Source organism: Polypterus senegalus, chromosome 3 (assembly GCF_016835505.1).
Source record: "Polypterus senegalus isolate Bchr_013 chromosome 3, ASM1683550v1, whole genome shotgun sequence".
Taxonomy (NCBI): Eukaryota; Metazoa; Chordata; class Cladistia; order Polypteriformes; family Polypteridae; genus Polypterus; species Polypterus senegalus.
The window spans coordinates 70,253,052-70,266,622 of NC_053156.1; the positions used below are offsets into that span (position 1 = coordinate 70,253,052).

A 13,571-nucleotide genomic window follows, 5' to 3' on the forward strand; every position below is an offset into this window, starting at 1 on the left:
AAGATGGTCTACTTACCTTTCCACAAAACTCAGGCTTTCTGGCTCTATAGGTTTGTTTCTATTCAAGGGGATTGTTTTTCTTATTTCTGTTTGAAGGTGTGTTGAACTTTTTCACTTTTGAAATAGACCTGTCTCAGCAAATCTTCTCAATTAACAATCAACTTGAAATAGTGTGGCTCTGCGTTTGCTGGTCATTAGCTTCCTAGATCTCGCACTTCATTTCATGCTAATGTCCATGGTGATGATGTGTGACAATGCAATGAAATTAATTCATAAACTTTCAAGGTGCATAGAAAGTGCAGAATTACCTTTTACCTCAGAGATGCTCAATTACACTCAGAAGGTATTAGAAGAAGAGGTTTTAGCTATAAAGTTGTGCTTTTCAAATTTTCAATCAGGATGATAATGTGAAATAAAATTAGAGGGTGGCGAAGAGTGTAAGGAGTCATTTAATGCCTTTAGATATTAATGCAAAGCATACATTTTAACTACAGGGCAAGAATCTCTCCATGCACATTAATCTACAAAGCCCTGACCACATAAGCATATATAGAGTACTCAAAAAATACTATTTTTACATCATATTTGCTTATTCAACACTCTTCTAATGTTCTCCACTTTTACACTTTCTTTTATATAAAACAGAAAATGAGTAAAACACTGACACTTTCAGTAATTAAGTACAGAACAAACATGTTAACATAGCAATTTAATATAAAGTTTGAACAGTTGTTTATTTTCTTGCTTTAACATTTTTACATGATTTACACAATGTTGAAGAAGGTTAATTTGTTGGACATGTCAGTGGATGGACACCATGGAGTGCAAGTGCTTTAGTGAAGTCTATTTTCTGAGCTTCTGAGCCCTTGATGAGCTCCAAGTTCCTTATGCATCCTGTGAATGGTGTCTCAGTTGTCAATCCGTACTGGTTTAGCCCTTCTGTAAGACAGAATGTAAAACACATAGTGTAGGACTCAGCTACTCAATACAGTCCACTCCATGCAGGGCCTCACTTGGCGCGGATTCTGGTTCTATCCAATTTCTGCCTCTAATTGGGCTTGCATCTTAAATGCATGTGTTGTCATTTACCCAGTTTCCACTGTTACTGTGTTAATCCATACATTTATAGCAAAGTTACTTAACCTTTTAGATGAATTCAGACTTATTTTGCAGACATTTTGTTTGTTGTGAGAAGTCAAGCAAAATGACACCTTTTATTGGCTAACTAAAAAGATTACAATATGCAAGCTTTCGAGGCAACTCAGGCCCCTTCTTCAGGCAAGATGTAATCAGGAGCCTGAGTTGCCTCGAAAGCTTGCATATTGTAATCTTTTTAGTTAGCCAATAAAAATTGTATGGTACAACACCCTAGTACTATGGACATTTTCTTTGTAATATGTTGCTTTTTTTCTTTAAAAATATTACGTTCTTTAAATAATCTCATGTTAATGATCACACAAGCAGAAGTACAGTGACTGCTCCTGTCATCTGCACCTGTGTCTGCTAATTGTTAAATGGCACCATTTCAGCAATAACTGCTTCTTATTAAACTCCAATGTACAATTAACTGGTCGTATCTCGACTCTTAATTTGTAGTCAGGAAGCCAATGCAGAGGCTCTTTTTCATTTTCTTCTTTTAATTTCACTTTGTTTTGTATAGTTTGCCTCCATAATTGAATCTAAATATTGACAGTTAACCAAACCAAAGACAAAGTGAGTAGCAAAAGCAGTAATTGCAAACTAGAGGCAGCTATTACAAATTACATTTCCATGCATAGAAACATCAGACAACTGCTAATGTATCTAAAAAGATGATTAACAGAGAAAAACTTTGAAATTTGCAGATTATAATCGTACTTTTTAAAAATGTCAATGTAAGGTAAATAAGTAAAATAATTTGAGAGTTTTTTTAAATATACAGTAAAGCTCTAAAGCACCAAATGCAGTCATTTTAGAAAGTTTGTGAACTCTTTAAAATTTGATCTATTTCTTTTTTCTAGATTTTATTGATTTTATTAAAATCAAATAACATTCCATACAAATAACTCAAGTTTTACAAAAAATAGGTTTGAAACCAATCAACCCCCAACCTTGAGAAAGAGAGAGTAAAACTTTAACCTAGAAAAATTAGTAAATAGATAAATGAATAAAAATAAATGGAGTAAAAGAGGGGGCGGCACAGTCGTGCAGTGGGTAGCGCTGCTGCCTCGCAGTAAGAAGACCTGGGTTCGCTTCTCACGTCCTCCCTGCGTGGAGTTTGCATGTTCTCCCCGTATCTGGGTTTCCTCCCACAGTCCAAAGACATGCAGGTTAGGTGCACTGGCGATTCTAAATTGTCCTTAGTGCGTGCTTGGTATGTGTGTGTGTGCCCTGCGGTGGGCTGGTGCCCTGCCCGGGGTTTGTTTCCTGCCTTGCGCCCTTTGTTGGCTGGGATTTGCTCTAGCAGACCCCTGTGACCCTGTAGTTAGGATATAGTGGGTTGGATAATGGATGGATGGATGATCCTAAAATATGATCTGATTTTTTTAAGTCCTAAAACATGATAAAGAGAACCCAAGTAAATAAATGACACAAAACATTTATTTATTGAGAAAAATTATCCAATGTTACAGATTTGTGTGTGAAAAAGTATGCGAGTCTTTGTTTTCAGAAAACTGGTGTGACCCCTTTGTGCGACAAACACTTCAACTAAACATTTCTGGCAATTGCTGATCAACCTTGCACATCAGCTTAGATGAATATTAGCTCAATACTCCTTGTGGAATTACTTAAATTTGGGAAAGTTTCTGGGCATCTTTGCACAAATTGCTTGCATCAGGTCCTTCCCTGACATTTCTGTAGGATTAAGGTCAGGACTTTGACTCAGTCTTTCCAAAACATGAAATTTATTCTGCTTTAACTATTGTTTGTTAAAATGGCTCCTGTGTTTATGGTTGCTATCTTGGTGCATGACCCACTTTCTGTCAAGCATAAGTTCAGGTGGATGGATACACTGACCTTTTTCTGTAAAATTTACTGGTACAATTCAGAATTCATAGTTTCATTAGTAATCCTGGTTGACAGGCAGCAAAGCAGGCCCAAACCATTATACTGCCACCACAACATTTTACAGTTGGAATAAGGTTTTTATGCTGAAATTCAGTTTTTGCTTGGTCTTTAGCAAACTTTTGATGTGCACCAATGTTCTTTGTGGAGAGCAGTGGCTTTTTTCTTGCAACCCTCACACACTCACACCATTGTTGTTCATTGTTCTTCTAATGGTGGAATTAATGAATAATGACATTAGCCAATGCAAGAGAGGCCTTTAGATCCCTAGACGTTCTTTGTGACCTCCTGGATTATTACACATCCAGCTCTTGGAGTGATCTTTGTTGGTCGACCGCTTGAGAGGAGGGTAATATTTGTGGTGAATACCTTCCATTTGTACACAGTCTGCCCGACAATGGACTGCATCAACAACTTTTTTGGAGGTCCTCAGAATTCTCCTTATATCAAGGCATTACCCACTCGAAGAAACCTGTGTAGTAATAATAAGACTTTCATATTGAAGACACAGATTTGTCCTCTTTAAATAGGGCTGGTCCTGCCACACTAAAACCTGATTGTCATGCCATTGATGGAGACACCTAACTCCGATTTCCCATTCAAATGAACTGACTAGATGTTCATAGACTTTTTCACTCACAAATATGTTTAATTGATCATTTTCCTCAATAAACTAATGGACAAGTATATTGTTTTCTGTAATTTGTTAAATAGGCTTCTTTTCATATAGGTTTAGAACAAACTCTACATTTTAATCATGTTTTAGATCATATTTTTGTAGAAACAGAAAAAATTCTTAAAGGTTCACAAACTTTCTAGCAGCACTGTAAGAACATCCATTATCAAGGCTGGAGTTCCAATTAAATACAGGTGTTGATTGGAGGCCAGGTCTAGGATAAGGATCTCCAACTCCAGTCCCGGAGAAATACTTGGGCAGCAGGTCAATTTCTAACCCTTCACTTAATTGGTGACCAGTTTTTTCTGTTAACTCTTTTGCCATAATTTAATTGACTTTCCATTTAAGACTCTTGACTCGTTAATTATTTGTTTTCTTGGTCAGCAAACAAACAATAAAATTAAGGGAAAAGAAGTTCATTTGCGAGTGAAAAGCTGCAGCCATAGTAGCGCCCCAGGACCAGAGCTGAAGACCCCAGGCATAGGAAACAAATAAATTTATTAATCCTAAAACCATTGCAGCAAGTTAGATTGTGTGTAATACTAGACAACTTGCTTCAGTCAAATACAAATCAGAAAACTAACAAGCTTATGGCAAGATAATCATAAAGACAGAACCTCATAACCTCTTTTGTGTGGCTAATTCTGATCAGTTCACAAACACTAAAACCATCTTTTGATTTGCTAAAAATTTCATGTTTGTGACTGTAATATCACTTAAGTCTTGCTGTTTTTGCGACAACAAAATATCCCATTATATAGTACACTGTACAAAAATGTTAGATTTTTGATAAAAAATAAATGCAATAAATACATATGCATTTTATACAGATCTAAAAAATAAGAAATAATTCAGACCTAGTTCATACAGTATGGTAGCATTTCTTTAAATGAATAATCTGCTTACATTCTTTACTCCACCTACTCAAATAATTTAGTGATATGCACTTAATTTATGTTAAAACAAGCAGTTATTCTTTCAAAATATTTAGGTCCATGTTTGCTGTTGTGCTAATGTTTTCATTTTAAAATTAGCTGACATCGCTTAGTAGGGTGATAATATTATAATAATTTTGATGGAAGTATAATGTAGTAAAAAAGTCTGAGCATTCATAACTAAACTGTGAGCGACACTTCTGTGCAGCAGGTGGTAACTTATCTAAATGAAGTTGGCACACTTTCATGCAGCAGAGCAATCCACTGCTTCACTTGTGCATGTTTTAAATAAACTTGATTGTTTAGTTGTTATGGGGATTCTGAAAGCTTGATGCTATAACTGTATATTAGCTATTTTGTTATACTGAAAAATTTTAACCTAATTTACATGTTTCTGGTTTTTAACTCAAATAGATGAAATTAAATTGGTGTATGGTCATTTCACAGATTCTGTTTAATTTAAGAGGGCCATAAAAAACTTCATATGGACTTGCAAATGCTGTTTGCTTTGCGATTTTAAAGGTTTTCTGAATACTAAATGAAACTGCTGCATTAGAGGAAAATTGCTGTTTTATTAATGTTCTCACATCTTGTATTATGGTGGTATGACTTCTACATAGTGTGTTTTGTTACTGTAATTGTTATATTTTTGCTGGGGCTCCCATACCTAGCTCAGTTCTTTTTGTTACTGTTACTTTTGGGCACCTATTGGTTGTTAATTGTTTCCTCTCCTCACCGCTGGGGGCCTCCATTTCTCTCGGACTACTCACCTGTGCTGCTTTTACAGCGGCCATCAGAGTGACTATTATTTTAAACACAATATTGCCATCTGTTTCTTGCTGTGGCATTTTCTTAAGGTGGATTTTTCTCACCATGCCCGTGACTCTCCGCAACAGCCTTAAATCTCTACTTTTGTTCAGCATTATAGTTTTATTTTATTGGATATTATTTCAAACTTTTAAAAATGGTTAGCGTTTTGTGCTTCAAGTTTAATCTAAGGATTTACGTTCAGGTGCTTCAGATTATTGTTTTAGGTCTAAGAGAGTGGGCCTTGATTATGATGTTGTAAGTTAAACGTATGTGTCAAAAGTAATGCGTATCTAACTGAGGACTTTTCTGTACTGTATATGATATTTGTTATTTTTTTTTTAACAAAAAAAGGGGCTAATATTATAAGGTCACTAGAGCTCCCTACTCTTAAACATGTTATGTACAGATACCCATCAGTAAAAATTTTGTGCCATAGATCAGTTCCTGCTTTTCCTTCTAACTGATTTTAGCTTGCATTGATGGTTTTAAGTATTGTACAGAAAAGAACTGGTGAAAAGAAATAATATGGTGAACTTCTGTATGTACTATGTCCACCTACTCTATATTCTGCTCATGGGGGGCACCCCTATACTGAGATGTGGAAGTGTTTAAACTTACCAAGGCATGCTGCTGCTCCTGGCTTGTATTGCACCCAGGGCTTGAAGTGGATTAAATTCATTTTTTTCCTCAGAATTCTACACACAACACCCCATAATGACAACATGAAAAAAGTTTACTTGAGGTTTCTGCATACATGCCTGATTGGTGGATTGCTACAGAGATGGTTGTCCTTCTGGAAGGTTCTCCTCTCTCCACAGAGGACCTCTGGAGCTCTGACAGAGTGACCATCGGGTTCTTGGTCACCTCCCTGACTAAGGCCCTTCTCCCCCGATCGCTCAGCTTAGATGGCCGGCCAGCTCTAGGAAGAGTCCTGGTGATTTCGAACTTCTTCCACTTATGGATGATGGAGGCCACTGTGCTCATTGGGGCCTCCAAAGCAGCAGAACTTTTTCTGTAACCTTCCCCAGATTTGTGCCTCGAGACAATCCTGTCTGAGGTCTACAGACAATTCCTTTGACTTCATGCTTGGTTTGTGCTCTGACATGAACTGTCAGCTGTGGGACCTTATAAAGACAGGTGTGTGCCTTTCCAAATCATGTCCAATCAACTGAATTTACCACAGGTGGACTCCAATTAAGCTGCAGAAACATCTAAAGGATGATCAGGGGAAACAGGATGCACCTGAGCTCAATTTTGGGCTTCATGGCAAAGGCTGTGAATACTTATGTACATGTGCTTTCTCAATTTTTTTATTTTTAATAAATTTGCAAAAATCTCAAGTAAACTTTTTTCACGTTGTCATTATGGGGTGTTATGTGTAGAATTCTGAGGAAAAAAATTTATTTAATCCATTTTGGAATAAGGCTGTAACATAACAAAATGTGGAAAAAGTGATGCGCTGTGAATACTTTCCGGATGCACTGTATATTTTGTGCAATTTTTTTTAGATTACATTTTTTCATTTTTTTTACCATATAGTTTTGTATTTAGGTCTATAAAGTTTCTCGATTTCTTTTGTTTTTTTATCCTTTAGTTTAATATTATGCTTCCCTTAGTAGTTACTTTTCTCTTGTTAATTTTCTTGTTATTAAGAATTTTTTTTTACAATTCAAGATGATTGTGTTTCTCAATTTTTGTCATTTAAATAAGATAATATTAATTATTATTTAAAATATTAACAAGTATTGTGTGTTTAAGAGTAAGGATGGATTTCCTTTATTGTGTTCATCATGAGGCAAAAATAATACAATGTTACCCTCAAAAGTGAAGTGCACAAACATCAAGCATCAAACTCAACATACCTGGATATCCTCCAACAAAAACAGGGTCGTTTGTGTCAGCTGATGTTGAAGCCACATTAGAGCTCTGTCCTTCAACCACTTTTCCATCCACTGTAAGTTCTAATAGGTGGTGCTTCTTATTTGCTATTATTGTGTGCCATTGTCCATCACACAATTCACCTTGGAAAGCTGATTCATATATTGCGCTAAATCTGCCAGCACCATTGTCAGCATGGAAGAGTACCTGTTACAGAATATATCAAGTAAATATCAAGAAACACTTTTTTGTTGATCTGTCCATTTACTAAACCTGTGTTATCCACTTTTAAGGTTTGAAGACCTGTTGAGAGTAAGATAGGAGCAAGTTCCAGACAGAGGGACAGTCTAACATAAGGCATATTGATGAAGAAACTTACATCGACTCGCAAGGGTCCACTTTAGAGTCACCAGTCATCCTAATATGCATTACTTTGTAGGAGCAGCTGTGAAGGACCAAAATCACCTGCTCTTTGTAACACTGTAAATATGTACACTAAATTGGAAGTCAACATGTCTCTTTATTTAGGTAGAGATGTACAAAATCTGTGAGTAACAAACATGCAAACTAATTTAACAACATTCAAATACAGTGATTTCATTTCAGATTTTGCCAATTACGGTAAAAGTTTCATCCAGCATCGCAAATACTCCACAAAGACAGTCCCTGTTCATACCCAAATTGTTTCTTAAAAGTTTTGAACAACTTGGGTATTTACTAATTAATAAACTAACTGAATTATACATGGAAACGGGGATCAATGTAGCATTCTAAACTATGTTAAAGGGATGACTTCTAAATACTGTATATTACACTAGAAACTGAACCCTTAGCTTAACAACATTCTGTAAACTAAACATTTTATTGACCTAATTACTTCATGCATAGATATATATCTTAGCTTGGTGAAGTTTCACATCAAGTATATACCTTCATAGCTTAGAAAACTGAAAACATTATTTTAGGAATCTTTGGCAGCATATTAAAATAAATTTGTAATTTCATATCCAAGGCATGCACACTACGGCTTCATTCTAGAGAAGATCACTGTTGTAGGCTAAAAAGATAAAGGAACAGTTTTTTTTTTATTATTTCCATATTATTAAAGATTTCCTTCCATGGAGTGCTTCCATATTTTACTTTTTTATTTATATAAAATATCTATCCAAGCTTGTTATTGTGAAAAAAGGAAAGAAGAGACATTCTCCTCTCAAAAAAGCTGCTCTAAAATGATTTCTGAGCTTTGTTGATTCAAAATAGACATACTCGATAATATTTAGGCTATTGGCCTCAAATGCAAGCCACATACAGTTTATGCCTTTTCAAATTGAAGTTTTATTTAACTTAAAGATCACAGTACAGTAACACACTGACCAATCAAAAATGCAATTTATACGTTTCTAAATGAATGTTGAGATGCATTAAAGAGTATTTTGCTCAAAAAATATTTTTTAATGTTACTTGTCCTGTGCAGTTGGTAATGATGGCAGAGAAAAAATGTCAATCTCATATTTTTATGCATAAAGGAGACAATTACATTTCTGATATAACAGGAGTCTATAGGATCCAATGCTAGACAAAGAAAATGATGAAGAAATCTCAATGTTACTCTTGTTGCATAATCCAAATGCCAAGTCATTCAGTCATTTGCTCACAATGTCCCAAACACATTTTTACTAAGACGTTACTGTATTAAACCAATTCCTGAATACGCTTTGTGAACAAAAATGAAACACAATCAGATGTGTTTGAAGATTTGAATTGAAGACCCCCCACCACCTAATTCATTGCTCTGGAGTCCAGCCTAGTAACAGTTTGTTTATTGACTAACATTGTAATTCATGAGATATCAACAAAAAATCATGCACTGAAAGGCATGTAAAAAGTAAGAAAAGTGAGTGTGACAATGCGGGTTCGCTGCATGCTCCCATTATTGTCACATTTGGTGGGAGAGGTAGGATGAACTGGCAGTGGGGACAGAAGAGGAGACAGAGCAGCAAGCGGGATTGGTGACAGACATTTTAAAGATCCCACGGACCCAAGCCGGAGGAGGGCATTTTAATGGACAGAGCTTTTTAATGGACATTTATTTATTGATTGCTTTTATTGTCATTTTAAAGTTCTTATTCTTTTAATGTCCTGTTTTTACGAAGGGGGGCATGGGTTGGTTTTATTGTGGGATTTGTTTTAGCGTTTTTATTTGGTGATTTTAGTGCAGTGTAGTTGTAGTGTGGCTGAGTTGTGGACCTGGGCCGCCAGTTGCACTGGTTTGGTGGTGGCATGGAGCCTGCCCGTGCAGCAAGTGGCTTATGGGGGGTGGAATGTGGTATAGCGGGTCCACAGCTCATGTCAAGAGGTCACTTTTTAAATAAATAATCACCGCACTCGAGGCTTAGCGAGGGTGCGTGGTGGTTGTGTGGCTGAAGCGGTTCCTCGGGTGATTCGTGATGTGGGCATTTCTTACCTAAGTGCACAGGTGAGAAACTGTCTGCATCCGTGATTGTTCCCAGGGCTACTGATTTGCCACAGCTGTCATGTCCTCTTCATAAATAGAAACGCGAGGCGGCTAAGGAGGAAGAAAAAGAGAAGGAGGTAGCAGGAGAGCAGGAAGTAGTATGGAGAGAGAACTGGTGTGAGCGAGAGAGTGAGCGTGGTCAGTGAGCCCTAGCAGGGTTATTTAGCCAACACCTAGGGCAGTTGGAAGTGGTCGCTCTTGCTGAGCATTTTAGGAAGGAACGAGAGTGACCAGCAGAAGGACGACTGGCTGCGTAAGGCCGAGAAGGTAGCGGGAGTCGGGAGGCTTGGGCAGTGATTTCCCTGACGTGAAAGACCTGGTCGCCAAGGAAGCCAAGTCTCGATGTAGGTGAGCTGAACCGGAGCCAAGGATCGGAATTGTTTTTAAAAGACTTTTTTCTATTTATTGTATTTTTAACCTCCACAATAATGCCTGTTTTTATGGATTATTTATTTAATGAAGACTTTTTTTGAAACACTGCACTATTAATTTGGACACTGTTTTATTGTTGTTTTTAATAACAGCACTTGCACTTTTGCACCATCCCCTTGCTCTATTTGTTATGCCTCACTGTCAAGCTTATCGGTGACATTACCGACGGTGCAGGGTTCAAGGGCTCCTGGACGGACGATGGGAGCATGCAGCGAACCCGCATCGTCACAGTAAGTGAAAATATTATCAGGACGAGAATACAGTTTGCATAGATGTTGCAAAAAAACAGATCAATTCATTCTTGCGGTTTCATCCATCCATCCTCTTCCGCTTATCCGAGGTCGGGTCGCGGGCGTAGCAGCTTAATCAGAGAAGCCCAGACTTCCCTCTCCCTGGCCACTTCTTCCAGCTCTTCTGGGAGAATCCCAAGGTGTTCCCAGGCCAGCCGGGAGACATAGTCCTTCCAGCGTGTCCTGGGTCTTCCCCGGGGCCTCCTCCCGGTTGGATGTGCCCGGAACACCTCAACAGGGAGGCGTCCAGGAGGCATCCTGATCAGATGCCCGAGCCACCTCATCTGACACCTCTCGATGCGGAGGAGCAGCGGCTCTACTCTGAGCCCCTCCCGGATGACTGAGCTTCTCACCCTATCTTTAAGGGAAAGCCCAGACACCCTGCGGAGGAAACTCATTTCAGCCGCTTGTATTCGCGATCTCGGTCACTACCCATAGCTCATGACCATAGGTGAGGGTAGGAATGTAGATCGACTGGCAAATTGAGAGCTTTGCCTTATGGCTCAGCTCTTTTTTCACCACGACAGACCGATGCAGAGCCCGCATCATTGCGGATGCCACACCGATCCGCCTGTCAATCTCACGATCCATTCTTCCCTCACTCGTGAACAAGACCCCGAGATACTTAAACTCCTCCACTTGGGGCAGGATCTCGCCCCCAACCCTGAGAGTGCACTCCACCCTTGCGGTTTCAGCTGCCAAATAATCCCAAGGTACTTCTGTTGCAGCAGTAAGTACACATGGAATGACACAAGATAGGTCTACAGTTCAAATGCTTGTTCATATCTGAGTGTGTTCCATTTTTGCTCACAAAAGCATATTGAAGAGGTGGCTTATTTCACAATACACGATGTGTCTGGAATGTTGTGAGCATATGACCGGAAGACTTCACATGACTTCAAGGACATTTTTGGTACTGTTTGCTGTTGTCCAGCGTTGGTCAGCATTGAAGCCTCTTATATCAGAAGCATTGTTATCACCATTCCTGCATGAAAACATTAGATTGAAAATTTTTCTCGGCCATCACCTTCAAACTATATTGGGTAACATATAAATAGCGTTATTTTTGAACAGAATATTCCTATAAATTATAATTGTAATGTTAGACATAATTTTTTAAATAAAATGATTAAATAAAGATTTATTTAGCAAAGCAAGTGGCTTGGGGAAAAAGATAGCACATCAAAACTATAAAACAATACCCACCAACATAATGTGTCTACACATGATAAGCTCCTTGGAATAAAGACCTGTTTTTCAAATAAATACACATTCAAGGACTTTTGGTGTGCTAGTGTGAATAATTTACTGTAATACTGCTCTCTATACTATTAACCTCAGAATAAATCTTGTTTGGAAAGGGTGGCCATATTATTTTAAGATATTTCTACATCATTCTACTTTTTATGACATAACGATACATTAATGGTGGATTGTATAATGTTTCACAGTTTACTTACTTCTGTTTAAATAAACAGAAGTACTCAGATTTGTTTCACTTCTCTAAGAAAGCATGAAGAGGAAGTAAGGGACTAACCTAGATGCACACTACTTTATATCACATTGTTCACTAGCAAATCTACCATTAAGCTTGACAAAAGAGATCAGTTGTTAGCACTAAGCTTGTTACTACTCATCCTGGTTATTTTTAAAAGCTGTCATGAATTCCATTTCAACCACATTACATGACTTTCATTTTAGCTGACATGCCAATCAGCCAAACATCCATGTTTTAATGATGTGGTAGGGTGACAGAAAAAGCAAACGTCAAACAGACGGTGTTTAAGCTCAGCCTCCTATTGTTTAAAGGCAGAAACTTTGACAAGTTAATTGCAAGTTAATTGTAATCATTGGCAAATATCACTGGTACAAAAAACTCACCTTTCCATTAACTAATTCAATGCCGAGACCATCCATTTTTTGGCCACTTATTCCAAGCAACACTCCATTACTCTTTGATGTACGGAATTCAAACTTTATTAGCAGCTCTGTGCCAACTTTATATGCTCCCACTGAAGTAGAATTGAAAGGAAAACAGCTCTTTTAAAGCATCTAAAATGAATCACTGGACTTTCTGTATGTCTTATTTAATGTAGTTTAACTATACCTGTTTTTGCATATCCAGTTCCTTTAAAGTAGGCTCCTTTCTCTGGATTAACAAAGCAGTTGCCAATGTTGTAGCTCGAGGTTGGGTTGTCTAAATCCAACAGCAAGCCAACCATTTTGAAGTTTCGAATACATGCCTTCATACTGTAAACCACCTGGAAAAAAAAAAACAAAACAATCAGCACACTATTATGACACATTCAATGAAATGTACACTGTTATGGTATATTCAGTAGTACATAGAGTAATATCAGTTTTTAGTAATATTCATTAAATGTCATACTAATAAGTTAATTAGAATTCTAATCTTTACATATTTAAGTGTGGATTGACTTTGCCACCAGTCTTTTTTATTTAATTTAAATGCACACAACCAGGATAGAGATTAGAACATTAGAATGTTCTAGATGAGAACAGACCATTCAACCCAACAATGCTTACCAGTTAATTATTTTACAAAAAGAAAAAACATCAAGTCTAATTTTAAAAGTCCTTAAAGTCCTACTGTTTACCCACACTACTTGGTAGCTTATTCCTTGTGTCTGTGATTCTCTATGTATGCGAAATTTACCCTTAATAAGTTTCCAGCTGTGTCTCTGTGTTCTTTATGAACTCATTTTTAAGTCACAGTTTCGATCCACTGTACTAATTCCCTTTATGATTTTAAACAGTTCAATTATGTCTCCTTTTAATCTTATTTTACTTAAAATGAAAAGGCTCAGCTCTTTTAATCTTTCCTCATAATTCATTCCCTGTAGCCTTGGAATCAGCCTAGTTGCTCTTCTCTGGACTTTTTCTAGCGCTGCTATGTCCTTTTTGTAACCTCGAGACCAAAATTTTATGCAGTACTCCAGCTTGAGCATAACCTCCTTGGATTTGTACTC

General features: G+C 37.4%; 1 protein-coding gene across 8 annotated transcripts in view; it reads right to left on the reverse strand.

Annotated features, from left to right (window-relative positions):
• Positions 1-431: 431 nt before the first annotated feature.
• The window catches only part of lama2 (laminin, alpha 2), an 852,572-nt gene continuing 839,432 nt past the window's right edge, over positions 432-13,571 (reverse strand). For all 8 annotated transcript variants that reach the window (XM_039747473.1, XM_039747472.1, XM_039747479.1 and 5 more), the window contains 4 exons: positions 12,689-12,842; positions 12,463-12,593; positions 7,329-7,551; positions 432-939 (listed from right to left, as the gene is read on the reverse strand). In XM_039747473.1, the coding sequence (XP_039603407.1) occupies positions 785-939; positions 7,329-7,551; positions 12,463-12,593; positions 12,689-12,842 (663 nt within the window). In that variant the 3' untranslated portion in view covers positions 432-784. The remainder of the gene's footprint in view (positions 940-7,328; positions 7,552-12,462; positions 12,594-12,688; positions 12,843-13,571) is intronic.